General features: G+C 38.0%; 1 protein-coding gene across 1 annotated transcript in view; it reads left to right on the forward strand.

Moving 5' to 3' along the window:
- Nucleotides 1-19,923, forward strand: part of THSD7B (thrombospondin type 1 domain containing 7B) — a 1,279,053-nt gene that overhangs the window by 846,638 nt on the left and 412,492 nt on the right. Inside the window, exon 16 of the mRNA XM_063631314.1 lies at nucleotides 7,090-7,205. Within this exon, the coding sequence (XP_063487384.1) occupies nucleotides 7,090-7,205 (116 nt within the window). The remainder of the gene's footprint in view (nucleotides 1-7,089; nucleotides 7,206-19,923) is intronic.

Genomic DNA, 19,923 nt, shown 5'->3' on the forward strand with positions numbered 1-19,923 from the left:
AGAAGTTATAGACAAATATGGACAATAACATTTGGTATCACCTGCTACAGGTGATAACCTAAGTCATGAGGTTATAGTAAGGTTCTGAAAGTTTTATAAAGGTGTTATGCAGACATGAGAACTCCTTTTATCTGAGAAGGATTGAAGCCTAGATAATGTTTATTTTTATGACCTAAATTTTCAACTGCTCAAGAAAAGATGCACGAAAGATTAGGATGAATATAAAAATAAATATAAGTATGGCTTAGACGTATGAGTAACCCTACATAAAATGCAGCAAACTGTTATTCTTTATAGTGATGAAAAATTTTAGCATGCCTGAAGCCTGGTCTCATTTCCACAAAGCTTTTCAACTTTGAACCACCTTGACAGGAAAAATCCACTGGACATGAATGTAGCTTCTTTATATTTTAGCAAAGGGGCATTAGAATTGAAACTGATACCTATTCCATAAATTATCATCACATTTTAAAGGGCTATTTGGACAGAAAAAGTTGAGTTATTTGTTCAAATCAGCATCTATTTCTTCTTGTATCATCATTATTACTTTGAATAACAGTTTCGTGAAGGTTTCTGAGCACATCGGCCTACTCAAATGTTAAAGATGATTTGAGAAAAAAATCACAGGAACAGAAGTTTGTAGTTTAAAACATAATAATAAGCTAATATGCATTTGTTTTAAAATGTACATAAGTGAGACTAAAATATTATTATTACAGTAAATCATCTCCAGTTTTGCTGTGGTTTACCAACACAGAAAAATCAATTGCACAGATGTTTTCCCTAACATACATACACAAATATAAAGACATTGCTAATTACTTTCTGTACTGTTAATGAGGCTGGAGACTTAACAACCTAGTTTTAATTCTGACTGTACGTCTCCAAATAATCCTGTTAAACACGAGCAGCCTGCATTGACTTTAGTGAAATTAATTAAAATTCTTGAGGTTAATGAGATTAATTGAGCTAAGAAAATAATACCTAGTGTCCAGTGAAGCACCCAGGGAGATTATCAGCAATATAAAGTATCCTTCGCTATGCCTCCAGAAATATATTTTTGCTCTTTTTCACATGAAAGTCATTGCAGTGGGAAAAGATCCCCTGTCATATATGAAATCTTTGGGATGGGGATAGAGAAATGGAAAAGAAGAAGAAAATATCCTAGAGAAAGAGTGGGCTTCAGAAAACAGAGAAGGAAGCGTGTCTCCATGGAACGTGTGGTTCAAAATAATGTTATATCTCTAAACCCACTGCCCTGAGAGGCATAGAGTTTCTTGCAAGTTCTTGTGTCCCTGGGTTGGTGTTTTGGTTTCCATGTAATTGTACATGTGAGACTATTACCATTGTACAAGTAATAGAACTGATCATATCAGAAAATGAGAGCTGGCTGGGCACAACTGAATCAGAGTGAGAGCGTGTTGGGATCTTCCTGAAGTTGTGTTCGATTTTGTTTTACTATTCAATGCTTTTCTTTCCCCAGTGGCAGTGTACAAAAAATAATGATAATAAAGATTGAAAACACATAACTCAAAGCCTTTCAAAGTTCCTGATAAGGTGCTTTCTGCTTTTAATGTGAAAACAACTGGCATTTTGTGAGATATAGCAATAAATAGCTCAATTTAAACATTTAATGTTTAAAAGCTTGGCAGGTTTCCCCATCTAGCTGAGTGAGATGAATACATCAGTTCCTGGGTCAGATGACTAATTATGGAGGTGTAGCTGAAAAATGGCAGGTCTTTGTGGCTCAATGTGATGTATTTCAGCACAGTGCTTATAAGAAGCTGAAGCTAGCTGGGCACGGTGGCTCATGCCTGTAATCCCAGCACTTTGGGAGGCCGAGGCGGGTGGATCACCTGAGGTCAGGAGCTTGAGACCAGCCTGGCCAACATGGTGAAACCCCATCTCTACTAAAAATACAAAAATTAGCCAGGAGTGGTGGCAGGTGCCCGTAATCCCAGCTACTCGGTAGGCTGAGGCAGGAGAATCGCTTGAACCTGGGAGGCAGAGCTTGCAGTGAGCTGAGGTGGCACGCCATTACACTCCAGCCTGGGCAATAAGAGAGAAACTCTGTCTCAAAAAAAAAAAAAAAAAAAAAAAAGCTGAAGCCTACAATGAGGCCAAGAGTCAAGAGTTATAGAACATTCCAGTGCAAGTCCAGGAAAATATATTCATTGAAATGGAATTCATTCCCTTTTATGGAGACATTGCTAATCCATAATCAGAGTATTACATGAAAGCAGGAAGTTAAATTTTGACAAAAGGCAAGGGACCATGTATGCTTACTAACTAAAAAGTGAATCCATCTGTTTCTTTGGGTTTCAAGGCTTCAGTTTTGTTGTGGAAATAGCTGGAGAAATAAGTCTAACATTCCCCAGGGATTTATTTGTCTTCAGGCTTCGATAGCACAGAATACTATACAATTATTCACTTAATGTTGCTAAACATTTACACTGAGCTAAATATGGGATTTTTAAGGCATGGAATAAAATGGAATTCTACCATCAAGGCACTCAAAATTATTATATGTACAGCATGTGCGTGTATGTGCACACACACAGCATCAGCACCCCAAAAGTTATCAAAAGTCTTTTCTCTGTCAGTGATAATACAGTGATACAGAAAACCAACTTTACTGTTTTTAGAAGTTGGAGAGAACCTACGTTGCTAATAGCCAAAGACTGTATTTTTGAAGACTATGAGAAAATTTATGGAAACTGGAAATGTGATGATGCATGAAAGGATAGACAATGTGTAAATAGGAAGAGAAAGTTGAATCCCTGAGGAAAGGGTAAACCTCATTGGCAGGGGAAGTGACAAAAAGACAATTTCCATTGCAACAAAATATTTGACCCTCATCAAACCAAAAATAACTTGCATTTCCAGGAAAGCCCACAGTTCATTTCTTCTATAATAGCACTGTAACCTAAGCTTGACCTTTGCCCTTGAGGGAATGATACTCTTTCTCTCTTTTGGACTTAAGAGAAAAAGAGAGAGAAAGGGCCATATCACGGAGAGTTCAAGTATTACCCAGTGAGTGTTTATGGTGAGTGATGCCAGTAAAGGGTCAATAAAATGGACAATATCAGTTCCCTAAAAGAGATTAATGCCTACTCCTAATCGAAGGGGATAAAGTTCCTGAGATATTAGCAACTCTCTATAGAAATCTTGAAGTGTTGCACCACAAATATTTCCAGGCTGTTTTGTGAATGTTTGAGTGTTGGGTGGGTCCATATGGGAACCCCTGTGACTCCTGGGCACAGGAAGTCAGCATCACTCAAGTTGTGTTTTCATTCCCAGCTATCTACCAGGAGAGGTTGGAGAAGAGTTAGAATAAATGGCAATTCAATTCATTTTTAGAAGACCTTAAAAATTAATAAGGGACTTAGGAATGATTTTAGTGTTTTCTTATCTTGACTAAAGTATCATATAAATTTTCCTTACCAGAGTAGCTTGTTTAAATAACACTATATCCTGATAATGACACTCGTCTTTCTTTCTCTTGTTAAGCTCATTGAATCAATCTATTTTATAGCTGATTTGTGTGTATGTATGTATTAAAGATAGTTAATAATAATAATGCCACTAATAAGAATGAATTTATGAGCAATTTTTTCTGGGTATATATCTTTTAATTTTAGTTTTTTTTTTTATCAAAGCATTACATGTTTTATTGTATAAGTAAAATAACGGGGGGACTGATGGTGGAAAGCAGTAGGTTCTCAACCACCTCCTCCTCCACTTCATATCCTACTTCCTTAACACAACCACTTTTTTTTTTGAAATAATTATAGATCCACAGCAACTTGCAAAAATTGTACAGAGAGATCTATGTACCCTTCACTCAGCTTCCCCCAGCTGTAACATCTTACATAATCATAATACACTATCAAACCAGAAAATGTATTTATATAGCACAACCACTTTTTAACAGTTGCTGAATTTTTTTCTGTCTCTCTCTGAATTTTGATTGGGAAAACAGACACACAGTTCACCAATATAAAAAGGTGAACAGTTGAAAGACTTATGCCACCCCGGCTCTCATTCACCCACTTCCCTCCTCCTTCCCTGTCACCGACAACCACTTTATTCATTCTGCATCTACCTCCCCTGTATCTTTATGTGGATACAAGCAAATTCAAGTGTATATCACTGGCCCTTCTCACTTTCTGGTGTTTACCTCCTAACTCTAAAGGATATATTTTTCACAGAAGAGCCACGTAGCTCTGCATTTATCAATTTAAAATTGTCATTCTGTGATTTACTCCCATGAAAGTAATCAACCTCAGCTCATTTCCACTACTGCCTCTCCCAACTCCTCCCAGAATGTTGGCATTCTGTTGGTTGGTTACAGTAGTACTTTTGATCAAGTTTCTTAGAACCTTTGTCAAAGTCAGTTTGGGATGCTTTAACAAAAATACCATAGACTGGTTGGCTGAAACAACAAACACGTTTATTTCTGACAGTTTTGGAGACTGAAAGTCTGAGATCAGGGTGACCTCATGGTTGAATTCCAGGAAAAGCTCTCTTGCTGGTTTGCAGATGGCCACATTCTAGTATCTTCACATGGTGGAGAACACAGAGAGGAAGCCAGCTACTTGGTGTCTCTTTTTGTAAGGGACACTAATGCCGTTCATGAGAGCTCTAACCTCATGATCTAATTATCTCCTAAAGGCTCCACCACCAGATGTTTTTACTTTGGGGGTTAGGTTTCAACATACAGATTTTGGGAGGGACACAAACATTTTGTTCATAATGACTTTGTCTCATTTCATTGTGTTTAGATCAACTCTCTGAACACCTGCTTTGTTGGAGGAGGACATCCAGTGTCCGTCCTGTCTCCTCTTTCTAGTTCTCATCCTGGACTCTCTGTGACCAGAATGATGTTTTGGAACATTTTATCCCAAAACAAAATTTATTCTTCTGTGTTTTGCCTATGCATTGTTTCTAAAATGTTAACACTGTGAAATTGCTTTCGGATTTATAATTATGTAAGTTGATGAGGTCTGATGTCACTCAGATTCCTCTCCCTTCTTAGATGACCCATTTTTCTTCCTTTTTGCCCTAATAGTTATTAGTTTCTGTTCTGCCCGCCCTCCTTCCCTCCTTCCTTCTTTTTCTCTCACTCTTTCTCTCTCTTTCTTTCTTTTTTAGAGACAGGCTCTTGCTCTATTGGCCAGGATCTGGAGTGCAGGGGTGTGATCATAGCTCACTGCAGCCTTGAACTCCTGGGCTTCGGTGATCCTCTGGCCTCAGCCTCCCAAGTAGCTAGGACTACAGGCATGTACCCCCATGCCCAGCTAATATTTTTTATATTTTTTGTAGGCACGGGGTCTGGCTCTGTTGCCCAGGCTAGTGTTTAACTTCTGGCCTCAAGCAATACTCCCGCCTCGGCCTCCCAAAGTGTTGGGATTACTACTTTCTCCTCTTAACGTTTTCTTTGTTTTTGAAATTTGGACAGTCCCTGTATTTGCGTGTTGGTCATTTTGTATACACTTCCTGGGTTTTTCACTCTGAATTATCATCCCTTTTCAATTCCATAATAGTGAAGTCCGTTATTTCCTCATCAATTTTCTCTTTTCCATTTTTCTCTGTTCTCTCTTACTGGAAGTCTATTAATTGTCTGTTTAAACCTGCTAGACTGGTGTTTTTTCAATCATAATTTTTTCAGGTGCTTTGTCTCCATGAAGCTTTGGGTCCATTACTTATTTCAACACCTCAGCTTATCATGTGAAAACGAAGATTATAATGCTCGTCATTGCTGTTAAGAGTAACTGAAAAAACGTAGGCAGAGCACTTAACTCGGCACTGGCTATCCAATACGGAGCTCACGCTATTAAACTTTATACACACTGCATCTCTGTTCTTTATATGAAACTTATGGGAGACAGAATTTAAAAACCAAATGTATAGTGTAAAGTGCTTTCCTGTTTTTCTTCTTGGTGTAACACTGTTGTAGAATATAATAAATGTGATTGTTAGCCATCTCTACTCTAAAAACAAGCAAGCAAACAAACAAAAACTTGCTTGCTATTTGCTGAGACTTTAGTTTTCCAAATAATTGTGAATCCATTAACTATTTATATTACTTTCTTCCCAAGTCTGGGCACTAAATTATTTATCAGCAAAGTAATAAAATCAATATCTTTTTCCTTGTTAATGCTGGTTAGTATATTTGTTATTAACAGTCTGTCATATGTTGCTTCTTCCAACTTTTCAGTCTACGTGTTCTATAGAAATACCTGTTAATTGGCCGGGCACAGTGGCTCACGCCTGTAATCCCAGCACTTTGGGAGGCCGAGGAGGGCAGATCATGAGGTCGAGAGATTGAGATCATCGTGGTTAACATGGTGAAACCCCATCTCTACTAAAAATACAAAAATTAGCCAGGCGTAGTGGCGCGCCTGTAATCCCAGCTACTTGAGAGGCTGAGGCATGAAAGTCACTTGAACTTGGGAGGTGGAGGTTGCAGTGAGCCAAGATCGTGCCACTGCACTCCAGGCTGAGGGACAGTGAGACTCCATCTCGGGGAAAAAAAAAAAAAAAAAAAAAAAAGAGAAAAGGAAAGAAATACCTGTTAATCATTTAAGTAGTCTAGAATTCTGTTAATGATCAAAGATTCCTAGTATTTTTAAGTGACCATCAAAGATTTTTGTTTTCCAATATATTTTTATATTTCTTTTATAATCCTTTCTTTTGTAGAATATTGCTAATTTGATAGATGACCCTGAATAAAACATTTAAAATAATATTTCACTTTTTTCCTTCTGAAAAAGATAAAATTAGTTGATGCTGATGGTGAGACACTTTCTTGGCACTCATCTTTCATTGGTTTCAGAGGTTTTTTTTTTACTGGTGTAGTGAAAAGTTATTTTGGTCTCTGGGTCAAGAGAGCTGAGGTCTGCTTCAGGCTCTGCCTCCGGCTTTGAGCGCTTGGGCAAGTAGCTTCACCTCCAGGAGTCTTTCTTGCCTCCTTCCTATTAAAGGAACATGAGAGCCTTAATATTTTTGCTTCTAAAATCCTATAGTTCTGCGTTCAACCACTTAGTCTCTCAGAGAGGCATTGACATGGTCTCTTCACATTGACAGATGTCCAGATTCTACTCGACCTGAAACCGTGCGCCCCTGTTTTCTCCCATGCAAAAAAGACTGTATTGTGACTGCTTTCAGCGAGTGGACACCCTGCCCGCGGATGTGCCAAGCAGGTAGGTGGATGCCGCGTTCTTAGTCGTTTCTTCCCTAACCTGTTGTTTCTCCACAGCTAAGTAAGTGAGAGGTTGTGGAATGCGAGCACCATTTTTTTTTTATTTGCCTGTCACCCTGGAAACAAGTTTGGTAAAGTTTGTAAATGAAGTCTTTGTGTTTCCAAATCTATCAGAGCTTGGAAGAGAAAACATATTCTCTTATTTTATGTCATAGTTCCACCTGTGTGTACTGCAGAGTATTCATCTTCTACTGACCCCATTGTGGCATTATGAACAGTCATTCCCATGTGATTCCTTATAAAGCATCATCACTATCACAGTTTCTATGTGGCTCTTGTGTATCTGGACCCCAGTTCCAGGTATCCTCGTTGGAATATAGGGCTTGAATACGATGCTCACATCACTGATGAATGTTAAGTACATGGAGTACAAGAGCAGATACATTACAAAGTGTTGAACAAGTACAGAAATTGGCAATACATGATTTGTATTTCTTTATTCTTAATGGTGATACTTTATACATCTGGGTATATTTGAAGAGATTTAATCCAGGATACTTAATAGCAAAGTCCTAGATGAACACATAGGAGTATATGCTAAAGTGACCCTCTCTCTTAGAACAGGTCTTTTCCCCAAAGCATACTGCAGCTCCCATCATATGATGGGCTAGTTCATGTGAAGATATAATTAATCCTCATCCCAAAACTCCATTTTGGCCTAAGATCTAGAGTTAATAACTCGGTCCATCTCTTCTAGTCTCGTACACTAGCCTTGGCCCTTTGGATCTTAACATTGCATGGTTACAAAAGGCAAATCCAAGAAAAGGAAAGACAGAAATAATATTATCTCCAATGCCCAGAGTTCAGTGAGTCTCATCCACTGGTCCCTGGGCTTCTCTTGGCAGCCATGTCCTCTCAAGCAGGGCATGGCTGTCTTGCTGCACCAGCCTCCTGGAAGAAGAAAGAAGAAAGTATGCAGTTCTGCAGAGAGAGAATCTGTCAGAGGTTTACTTTCCTTGGATAATTCCAGCTGTGTGCATCTAAGATCCTTCAAATGCTCTTTGACTCACATATCTATGGCATCACTTCGTGAGGGTGACATGAAAATAAGGCCAATATTGACATAGATCTGATGGTCATTGAAACACCTCTCAGTGATTGAAAACAGAGCTGTGGCACCTGTTGAAAATTATCATCTTTGTATTGCAGTGGTGGAGTACCAGCATAAAGTTTTATAACTATGGCATTTCATCTTCCTGATGATCATTTGTCACAGAATTAATATAGTAGCGTACAATGAGATTTGCTTATGGATAGAATAAGAAATAAATACATTGAATAAGAAAGAGCTTTGAAAATACAGTGCTTTATTTATCTAATCTTTTGAGGGGTGGAAACGACAATCTCTTCTGGAAATTCTCCAAAACTTGTTTTATTCTGAATGAAGATCCAAAGTAAATGAACTGGATGAACAGGGTTTGTTAAATAGCCAGGGTAATATCATTCCAAAGCAGGCAAGAATAGAAAAGCTTCTGTCTCTACTCTGAGCCATTTGAAAGGCAGCATCTAGGTGGCTGACTTTGGGAATTTTAATGATAATGTACCTAAAACATTTCAGGCTCTTAAAGATAAATATTGAAAAGATGCAAGGGAATAATATAATCTATGATGATGGAGTTTTGTTGATGTTTAGCTATTTATTTTAGCTTCTTATTCATGAGAGTTTAGTATAATTCCTGTTAAATTGTTATAAGAGGAAACTGGATTTAAGAGAATACCCCACCGGCAGCCAGAAATTGGTGTTGGAGCTATTGAAGTCTCTTGATACATAGGGAAGCAGATTAACTTTGTTGAGCCAGTGTGCCCTGGTGACCAGAGATTACTTTAGCCACTGCTAGTCCACCTATTCTACATTCAAGAAAATTCTCTCTGCTACTGGAGAGTCTTTTCCTAGCATTGGGTAAAGGCAGCAGAATCACAGGGCATGTAAAATAATTGTTCCTCAAGCAAGTTTAAATTTTACTCCAATTTCCAGAGATTCAATTAGTTGTTTAAATCATTGGCATTGTAACGAAAATAGTTCTAAGTCTCTGTGGTCTCTTTTTGCCGCCAACTTTTCAAGCCCAGATAATTCATTCTTTTCACAGCTTGGCAGTCAAAGACCTACAGAGGCAAAGACTCAATTTTCAGATTTCTTCCAGTTTTCCATTTCAGTCGTATTTACCCTAATTTTTAGTTTATAGCTTGGGACTAAGATATTATTAAGTAACTATGGGTTAATTAAAGGACACTATAAGAGGGGGAAAAATTTGGAGGAAATTGTATCTATAAGCCTATAGTTCTCAAACTTGATTGCATTTGAATCACCTGGAAGCATTATTAATATGCAGATTTCTGGATTCATGACTAGAAATTCTGATTAAATAACTATGGGTGGGTCCCAGAAATTTTCAGTTGTAAGAAGCTAGAGCCCCCTGTATGGTGACCCTCCTCCTCCTCTCCCTCATTCTGATGAAGGCCATAGATCCATGAGCAAAACTTGCTTTAACTCTAGACATATGGCCCTTCTTTCAGCTTCTTGAATATATCTTGCTTTTTTTCCCAGTTCAAGAGTCTGTAGATTAGGGCGTAAAAGCATGGATGCTGGAGTCAGATAACTGTGGTTGTATTTTCATGTTTGCTGTGTGACAGATACATTAATTAATGTCTCTTTGTCTCAGTTTTCTAATTTGTAAAATGGAGGTTAATAATAACACCTGCCTATAAAGAAAGCACTTAGACTACCTCCTGACACCGAGTAAGCACTGGGCAAGTGTTTGTATAGTTGCATAGTTTGCACCTGCTGTGCATGAGGCTGGTATTCCACTCTCTTCAACTGCCCCTCCTTCCTACGTCGTCAGCCTGTGCATCTACAGAGACCTGCCTTTCCTCTGGAATGCTGCTGTCATCTACTAGACTACCGTAGACTCCCCCATCCTCCTCCATTAAGTAGATTATCCCACAGCATCCTATTCATCCCCTTATCTTTTCTTGTTAGAGTTGCCCCTGCTAGATTTTAAGTCCATGAATATGAGGACCACTTCTGCCAGCTTCACAACTGGATACTGTAAACCCAGCCTAGTATGGGGCATATAGTTGCCACTCAATGCATATATTCTGAATGTACGGATGTTCTGTAAAGAGAGAGAGGAGTGTGGATTAAAATCTAGGCAGTGGATTTTGTGTCCTTGAGAGTGTCCTTCAACAGACTTTTTGGGAAATGGTGTCCTAAAACAGTACTTCTCAAACTTGAATGTGCATACAAGTCCCCTGGGGATCTTATTAATTGCAGATTCTAATTCAGTAGACCCAAATGGGGCCTAGAATTGTACATTTCTGTAAGTTCCCAGGTGATACGTATATGTTGGGTATGAAGCTCTATGTAGGGTTGGGTTCATTAGAAATTTCTGGGCGAGGCAATGTCTGATCAAAGTTTTAAAGTGAGAAGCATGGACCAGGGACAGACCAGCAGGTGGGGACAGGATTGGAGGTGAAGGGGAGTGGTTAAAAGTGGTTTAACTTAAACTGAGGGATCAGGAAAAGATCCAGGAGGAGGATGGACAGGAGCAAGTGGAAACCTCGATTAATGAAGACAGAAGAACTCCTTTTTTTGTTTTGTGACTGTGGCTTCAGGTTGGGTCATCAAAGTTGAGAAGCGATTATGTCTGTGGTCCTCAAAGTTGACTGCACAATGGAATCACCTGAGAATCTCTGATGCCTGGATCCTGCTCTAATACATTCTGATTTAATAGGTTTTTGGTAACAACTAGGGAATCACAGTCATTCTAAACCTCTCAGAAAGCCAAGGTTGTTTAGGGGACCAAGTGTACCAGCAGTGATTTGTGACATAGCAATGGATGAATTGCCTCAGGTTTTATTTTGTCCTGGCTTGATTCAAGAGCTAAAACCTTAAAACATAAAGGTATTTTCAAGCCATGGACAATCTCAAGCCATGCTTATGATCTTCTTACTCCTCCTTCTCTGAATCTCTCCTTAAAGGATCAACGATAGTCTCATATTTTTCTAAGTAAACCAAAGGTCTATCAAGCTTTGGCCTGTTGTGGCCTGTCTAATTGTTCAGTCCCTGTATTAAATTAATCAAATGATCAAGAACCATTTCCTTTGTACTTTTTTTTTGTTGTTTGCTGTTTTCTTCTGTTCTTTTTTCAGCCTACAAAACAAATGCCTGCCTAAAGTATCCAATGTGGTCTAGTTAATAATAGCAACAGGTCGCTTATTACAACATTTCTCAGCCCTTAGTTGTTTTTTTTTTTTTTTTTTTTTTTTTTTTTTTTTTTTTTTTTGAGACGGAGTCTCGCTCTGTCGCCCAGGCTGGAGTGCAGTGGCGCGATCTCGGCTCACTGCAAGCTCCGCCTCCTGGGTTCACGCCATTCTCCTGCCTCAGCCTCTCTGAGTAGCTGGGACTACAGGCGCCCGCCACGACGCCCGGCTAATTTTCGCGAGGTCAGGAGATCGAGACCACGGTGAAACCCCGTCTCTACTAAAAATACAAAAAATTAGCCCTTAGTTTTTTAAATGGACTGATGTCTGAGCCTCACCCCAGCCCACCCAGTCAGAATGTCTTTAGGTTGAAAGGATATCTGCGATTCTAAAATTCTCCATAGGTGACTTATAAGTGGTGAAGGATGAGAAACACTCAGTGCCTAATATTATACAATATGTCTTCACATACATTTCAGCCTGTTATAGGAGATCATTGATAATTGTTTGCCGAGGTAGTGTTGGAATTAATTATGTTGGCCACTGCTGTCATCACTGTCATTCCTCATGTTTTTACTTTTAGATCACAAATCAATATTATCCTTTGTATGATTTATATCAGAGAATTTTTAAAGAGCCTCACTGCATATTTTCAACATTTAATTATATGAAGTTTCAAACATGCATAAATGAATGCAATGTGAATACAAAGTATTAATGGGTAATACAATGGATTCATGTCATGATGGTTACACAAAGCAATTATCACCTCATGGACATTCTTATTTTGTCTATACATTAATCCGCACTTCCACACCCAAAAGGACTAGTTGAAATAATTGCCAGATATGTTTACCAGTTTATGGAAAGGGAGAATATGAAAGAGGTAAAGTTATTAGACTGAAGATAAATTATGATATATTAAAAACAGAATATTCAACAGAATATTTCTAGAAACCATGGAGCTAATGATTAATTATTTGTCAGTCTCAAATAATTAGAGGCTGAAGGAACTCCTTTAACTTTCATCTCTAAGGAGTGAGCTAGAGAGCAGTGTCATGGTAACGGGAAGGCCAACAGCAGAGACTGCTGCTGGGAATTGGTAGGAAACCTCATTTTGTGGAATTCGTTTCCTCCTGTGTCAACCCTCCTGGAGTTACCTCTTGAATTTTCAGTATCAAAAACAGACTGTGATTTTTTTTTTTTTAAACACCTAGGCATGTAGCATGGATTCTTGAGTTAGATTTCCTTGATTCAAATCTCATCTCTGCCATACAAATTACTTTAAACTTGCTGTCTTTCAATTTCTTACTTTCCAAAATAAGGTAATATTACCAGCTACTTCAAAGAGCTGTTATAAGGAGGACATTTGGAACAGTGCCAGGTATATAGAAATTTATTATTATTTATTTTTATTTAATCTCAACCCCATTGAATTTTTTCAATCCACAGATGTCTGAGACTCACCCCAGCTCACCCCAGTCAGAATCTCTTCAGGTTGAAAGGATATTTTCGGTATTAAAACTCCCCGTAGGTGACTCTTACTAGTGGTGGAGGATGAGAAATACTCAGTGCTTAACATTTATTTATTATTATTATTATTATTATTAGATGATAATGATAATGATAAAAGTTCCTTAAGGTCGGGGAGCTTGTATTATGTTGAGTTCCTGCAATTATTAAGTCCTCCACATGCTGGTATTATGGCACCTGTTTCTATACCTATATTGCTCTGGACAGACTATAAACTCAGAGGGTAGGAGTCTTTCATTTCATTAATGAACTTCCAGTGCTTATTACAGTGTCTGGCACATGGTGGGCATTTAGTAATTGTTGTTGAATGAATGAATAAATAAACACATATCTTCCCCAGTCCGTTCTAATGCTTAAAGATTTTGCTTTCTTTTAAATGAAACTGTGGCATTAACAGATTTTTCCACAGATCCAGGCCAATTAGGGAATTGGTCAATCTGAATGTCAAAAAGGTCAAAAATAACCTATTCTGGATTCCAGAATTTTGCCCACTCAAATACATACAAGCACTAACTTCCCTCTTTACTTTCCCCTGTCAAGTATATGTGGCCCCTTCCTCTTCGCAGAACCATCCACACCTTTGTTTACCCATTTGTTCCCAAATAATAGAGGGTCTGCTGTGTTTGAGTAATCAAAGCTTGGAGCCTGGAACACTGGCCCAAAAAATAATGTTCGAGGCACTTTAACACCTTGTTCTTCCTTTAGATTGACATTACCTAAATCTTTTTTGCTTCTTCAGTAAACTTTAGATAATGTTATCTTTTCCAAAGAGTTTTTTGAGAAATTAAACACAGTAAGATGTGTAGCTCACATAGATGTCTCCAGACCCAGCTCTGATACATGAGTGCAGGTATCTTTGTCTTCACAGGTGCTGCTGGGTATAACTTGCTTCCTTTAGTCTGTAATTTAAAGTCCATAGATCACTACATGGTCCCAGTGCTCAATAAATATTCCTGATAATTTAGTAGGAGGAATGACAAACACTTGGGCTTTTAGAGATTATAGTTTTCAATCATACTCCTGCTAAACTGAGGAGGTGGGCTGATAAAATTCATAAAAAAACACCTTTTCCTATTTCACAGGGGGAAAAAGTTCATGGATAAAATTCTCTCAGTTAAATATTATTTTATTTTTTCCTATATATATTTTTTAATTATGGGATCTTCTGCCTGTCTTCATTAAAACCCAGCATAAGAAGTTATCAGATTTGATTTAAAAAAAAATAACAACATTGCATTAGAGTCTGATGACCATATTGAGACAAGGAGGAACACTTACATTAGAACAGGAATTGCTGCTCAGAGCTCAGAACTCTTAGTTAGTCTGGTCTAAACTCCTTCAGAGAAATGTTAATCCAAGTAATATCTGGTAGGGAAAGCATTGTCAGTCCAGACTCTTTCCTCTCACCCCGTTACTCCCTCTTCTTCCCTCTGGACTAGAGATTGATGTATATTTAGAAGGACCTGAAATCTACAGTATAATCTACTGGATTTTCTCTTGCAGCCTACAGTGGCCCCAGGAGGTAAGTCTAATCATACATGACTAACAGGTGGGAAACCCTAGGCTCAGAAAGATGAAGTAACTGCTCTGAGGTTACCCAGTATGTTTGAATCAGAGCATGGTGGAAATCCAGGCTTCTCTGTGGCTCTAGGGCTTGTCTGTTTTTATCCCACAACAACGAGCTACTTGCTGCATCCATAGGCACAGATAGTCTTGCTTGTCTATTAGCAAATCAAGAATTTGAAGCCCAGTACCTTTATTGCAGGCTTTGCATGTTATAGATCACACATTAATTTGACATGTGCTATCTCATAAATTGTCAGGACAGTTTAATGGTAAAGGAAGAGCTGTTTTATTAGTCCTGCTTCACAGATGAGGCAACACACTCCTCAAGGGAAGTTGCCATATGGCCTCAAAGGAGCAAAGACCAAGATAAAAAACCCAGTGTTTAAACTTGCTACATTGTCTGTCCTGGTGCCCCTGTTCAGCTACAGAAAGGCAAGCTAGACAAGTTTAATTCTTGCCAGTGAAAGGCTATAACTTCGGCATAGCTTTGCTTTATTTCACTGCCTCTTCCTATTAAATTTATAATAGCTATAATTTATATGCATTACTCTATTTGATTATTTCTATTTTAAAATTTTATTTTAATTTGACAAATAATAACTGTATATAAGTATGGGGTATAATGTGATGTTTTGATACATGTATACTTGATGGAATGATTAAATCAAGCTAATTAATATATCCATCACCTCACCTGCCTAGAGTTAATAATAAAGCATATTTCAAAATTGCCACCAGAGTAGGTTTTAAATGTTCTCACTATTCCATTTAATTCTTACTTCAACCTTATGTTGAAAGAATTATTACTCCATTTTATGTAAAAGAAAATAGGGCTTAAAGATAGAGCCCAAGGTTGCAAAACTAATATTAATAAATACCAAAACTACATGGAATCCTAAGCTCTTAACCACTTAGCAACAAATATTTGCTGAATGATCACTGCGTTTCAGGCTCTGTGCTAGGCGCTGTGTGTATATGGATAAAGTAGTGAATGAAACATACAGAAATCTCTCCATCATAGAGAATACCATCCAGTGAGGGAAGATAGAGGAGTTGAACACAAAACTACCTAAATAAAGATGCAGTCACAAAGTGTGCTATGAAGGTCAGGGCACTATGGAAGAAGGCAAGAAAAACCTGATTTCCCCTCTGCTTAGAATGTCTCCCTACATCTCTACTGCTTGCCCAAATCTTACTACAGCCTAAATCCTAGCCCCCTCCACAGAGTTTGTTCTGACCCTTCTGCTGGAAATAAACACTTTGCCCTCTTAAGTCCCGTGCTCTGTCTGAAATGTTTGCAGTCTGACTATTGGTAAAGGTGTTTTGTGTTCCTCTGAAGGATTGTGAACTCCTTGAGGGCTTAAACCTTGCCCTTTTCAGTTTTCAGTCCCCAAAGTACCAAGAAATAAACTTAAGGCAGAACAGAACTTAGTAAATCCATGTCAAATAAATAGATGTTAGCAAGAACCAACTTGCTTAAGCAAACCTAGCAAACTGCTGAACGAGAAGTTAGTCTACCTTCACAGCTCAATTTTCCTCATAAAAATTTGCATAGCTTAATGCAAGAACATATGTGATGACGCTGGCCACAGAATGTGTGAGACTTAGAGCATCAGATTTGTCTCTGTTTTCCTGGCAAATGTGGTTAAAAGGGAAAAGATTCTATCATTTTTATTTATTTTTTGTGTACTTGTTTGTTCATTCGTCTATCAGTCTGTCTATTACCTGTAGTGAAGTTGTGTGAATATCTCAGGGAAGCAAAGCCTATTGAATTGCTAATTTCTTAAAGTCATTTCCCACTCGTGCTTCAAAGTCACCAACTGGGGTAGTAGTTACAGTTTTCAACCATATGTTTATGGGAAATGCAATACACTATCCGATAGGGTTTCATTCTTGATAAAAACCCAAGGCCATATATAAGGTGAAATGCAAAATTGTGGTCATGTGCAATCTTTTAGTGTCCTAGACTAACCTGTGGGTAAAACTTAAAATAATTGAACAGGTTTCTGAAAATGTGGTCTACAAACCTTCAGCTCAGATCTGTGTGGTATGCTTGCTAGAACCCTAAGAGATTCTGATTTTGAAGTTGGAACTGGGGCCTAAAAGTCTGCATTTTTAAATTAACTTCCTTACTGATTCTAAGACACACTAAAGTTTGAAAAGCACTATATTAGAGAAGCATTGGATGTAACCATAGACCAACAGATTGTTTAAGAAATCTGTGACAAGCACCTACTGTGTTGTTTTAATCAACTCTATTTTAGTTTTTAAGGATCGAAGAACTTTAAGCTACATTAGGTAAAAGGGGGCTTGGCTGGGCGCAGTGGCTTATGCCTGTAATCCCAGCACTTTGGGAGGCTGAGGCAGGTGGATCACAAAGTCAGGAGTTCGAGACCATCCTGGCTAACACGCAGAAACTCCATCTTTACTAAAAATACAAAAAATTAGCCAGACGTGGTAGCACGCGCCTGTAGTCCCAGCTACTCATGAGGCTGAGTCAGGAGCATCGCTTGTAACCCTGGAGGCAGAGGTTGCAGTGAGCTGAAATCATGCCACTGCACTCCAGCCTGGGTGACAGAGTGAGACTCAGTCTAAAAAAAAAAAAAAAGCCAGGGGTAGGGGGGTGGGCTTGATGGGAATTTATAACAGATCTGGCAGATGTCCAAATGTAAGAAAAAAACCCTATGGGTGTGATGGGAACTATAAATGCTGGGATTACAGCTTAGATTACAGCTGGAAGTAATGCTGGAAGTGCTGGGATTATAGGCATGAACCACCATGCCTGGCCCTTTATTTATTTATTTATTTATTTATTTATTTATTTATTTATAGAGATGGGGTCTTGCCATGTTGCCCAGGCTTGTCTGGAACTCCTTTTGCTGTCCTGCCTCAGCCTTCTGAAGTGCTGGGATTACAGGTGTGAGCCACTGTGCCTGGCCCCAGTTTGTATAATATTTTTGTGCCAGGTCCCTCAGTGGCTCAGAAGCCTGTTGGAGCAGCCCCTGAGGCCAGAGACTCACGTGGAAGGGGAGGGAACAGTGATGCACAAAGGCGGCAGGGACTGATGCAGGAGCATCCCTCGGGACAGGGCTTGTGGTGTTCCGCAGGGAGGTTGGCCTCTCCAACAGGCTCAAGCTCTGCTTTTCGGAGGGAGCTCAGAACCTGGCTCATCCCTCTCTTGTGCCTCCACCAGTTACACTCTGGGTGCTAAACTATTGGAAGAGACTAGCATGTTTCCAACAGAAAAGGCTTGCTTTTTTGTTGTTGTTTTTTTCTTGTTTTTGTTTTTTTTTACTTCACAGCTTTGGTTTGGGAAAAGGGCTGTTGTCAATTAGGTAGAAATACAGAAAAGGAAAATGAAGCTCCAGAGAACAGAAATGCTGTAGAATAACACCTTCATGTGGAATAGAAACTGGGAGAATGAGGTACTCACTCTGAGTATGATCTGAGTCTGATATTACTCACTCTGAGTATGATCTGAGCCATATTTTACTTCAAACAAGCAAAATATGCAGTCTGTGTGTACTTGCATTCTTACCGAAATGCCTTGGCTATGATTCCTATCAGTGGTCTATGATAAACAGTGCTGTCTTGATTGTCTTATAAAATAAACCAACATACCAAAGAAAACAAAATAAATTTAAAAAGCAGAAAAATAAGCAAATGTAGGTTTGGCTTGTGGAGTTCTGTTCTTTACATCTGAAATGCAATACTATGCTGTCTTAGTTTATATCTAATAGTGACTTTAAAGCACTATTAATTTCCTTCATGGAACAGCCAAGCTATGTTACCATAAATAAATCCTATGGCACATGGATATTTAAAATGATTTATTGTTAGCATTGGTGGCAAAAATCTGTGTTTCCTTCAGTGTGAGTGTTCTTTCTTTACAAAATGCTTTTACTTCTGGCTGGTTTCATTCTCATATCTGTAGAATTCTCTGCAGACAATATAATATGATTCTTATTTGTCTATAGAGGTAAATGAGTTGTTTTATAGAAACCAAGGTACCCATTCTAATTAGAAGTATATTTTTAGTGTTTTGATGTATTTCCTATGAAGAAATTGAATAAATTAGCTTTGATTTACCTGGGGTGTTTCCTTCAGTTTATTAAATAATCTTCTGCAATTAAAAAGAATAAATTAGTTATTTTTTGCTTCCTTGGCTTTAGTCCCATTTCAATGTGATTTCTAAATTAGAGTGTGGTTTCCGGAGGTTTTTGACTCACTGGATTAGCTAATATGATGGTAGATTTATAAAGTGTTTAATTTATATTATTATAGTAAAGCCTAGAATTAGAGGTGGAGTTAAACATTAGAATCTTAATATGTCAATTTGAAACTTCAGGTTTTATAAAAACACCAAATAATTTATGTATGGTTAAAAATCAACAAGCTACTTTATACTTAAATGAAATAGATTGCTCATGGTTTAGACAAACAACTTTTAAGTGTCCCCTAGTAGAAAAATCAGCCCTGGATAGTCTGTGAATCTTTTGAAGTTGTTTTGAAATTTAGTTGCTACATATAGATGGTTCAGATAGAATATTTCTTGAATGACATGTTTTCAATGATAATAAATAAAATATCCAAAAATAAGTATGCTAGGAATGATAGACTCTCTGCCTTTTGAAATCTTTCCAAGTTAGATTTAATTTGCTGATATCTAAAATATGTTTGTCATATTGTATTTTGAGACCTTATGGATAACCAAAGGAATACAGATCACACAAATGTGGTGACAAGTTCTGTTGCAAGTGTGTTAATTTCTAACTTGAGCCAGCAATATCCTATCTCATTGCTGAATGACCACGATGCTTTTGAGTGGATGTTTGATTATATTTAGTTTCGCACTGAATTATATTTTGTCTTAAGCTTCTGTCTTATTTGTTCATGGGTACTGGGAAGAGCTTGACCTTTTTTGGAATCTAACAGACTTCTGGTGGACTCCTGGTATTGTCACTTTTTCGCAGTATTTTGAATTTTAGTTAACATCTCTGAAACTATATGCTCATGTGTAATGTAGATATAACATGTAATATCTGTAAGACAACAACTCATAGGGCTTTCTTATCCCATGCAAAGTTGCTCAATATGTGATAATTTTCTCCATTATGTATTTTGTTCTACCCCAAGTAAGTTGTAGTATTCATGACTATTTAAGCTCAAGCCATAAACATTATGAATTTTATAAACAGAAGATACTTAGCAGTGTGTATGTTTATGTGAGTGTGTATGTGTGTGTGTATGTCGAACAGAGAGAGTGAGGGGGGGCTCTCATAGTGGAACAATAATAACATTTAGTATTTAAACATTAGGACCTGTTTATCATGTATAATGTTATTTTATATTCTTGCAAT

The sequence above is a fragment of the Symphalangus syndactylus genome, chromosome 22 (assembly GCF_028878055.3).
Source record: "Symphalangus syndactylus isolate Jambi chromosome 22, NHGRI_mSymSyn1-v2.1_pri, whole genome shotgun sequence".
In the NCBI taxonomy this organism is placed as follows: domain Eukaryota; kingdom Metazoa; phylum Chordata; class Mammalia; order Primates; family Hylobatidae; genus Symphalangus; species Symphalangus syndactylus.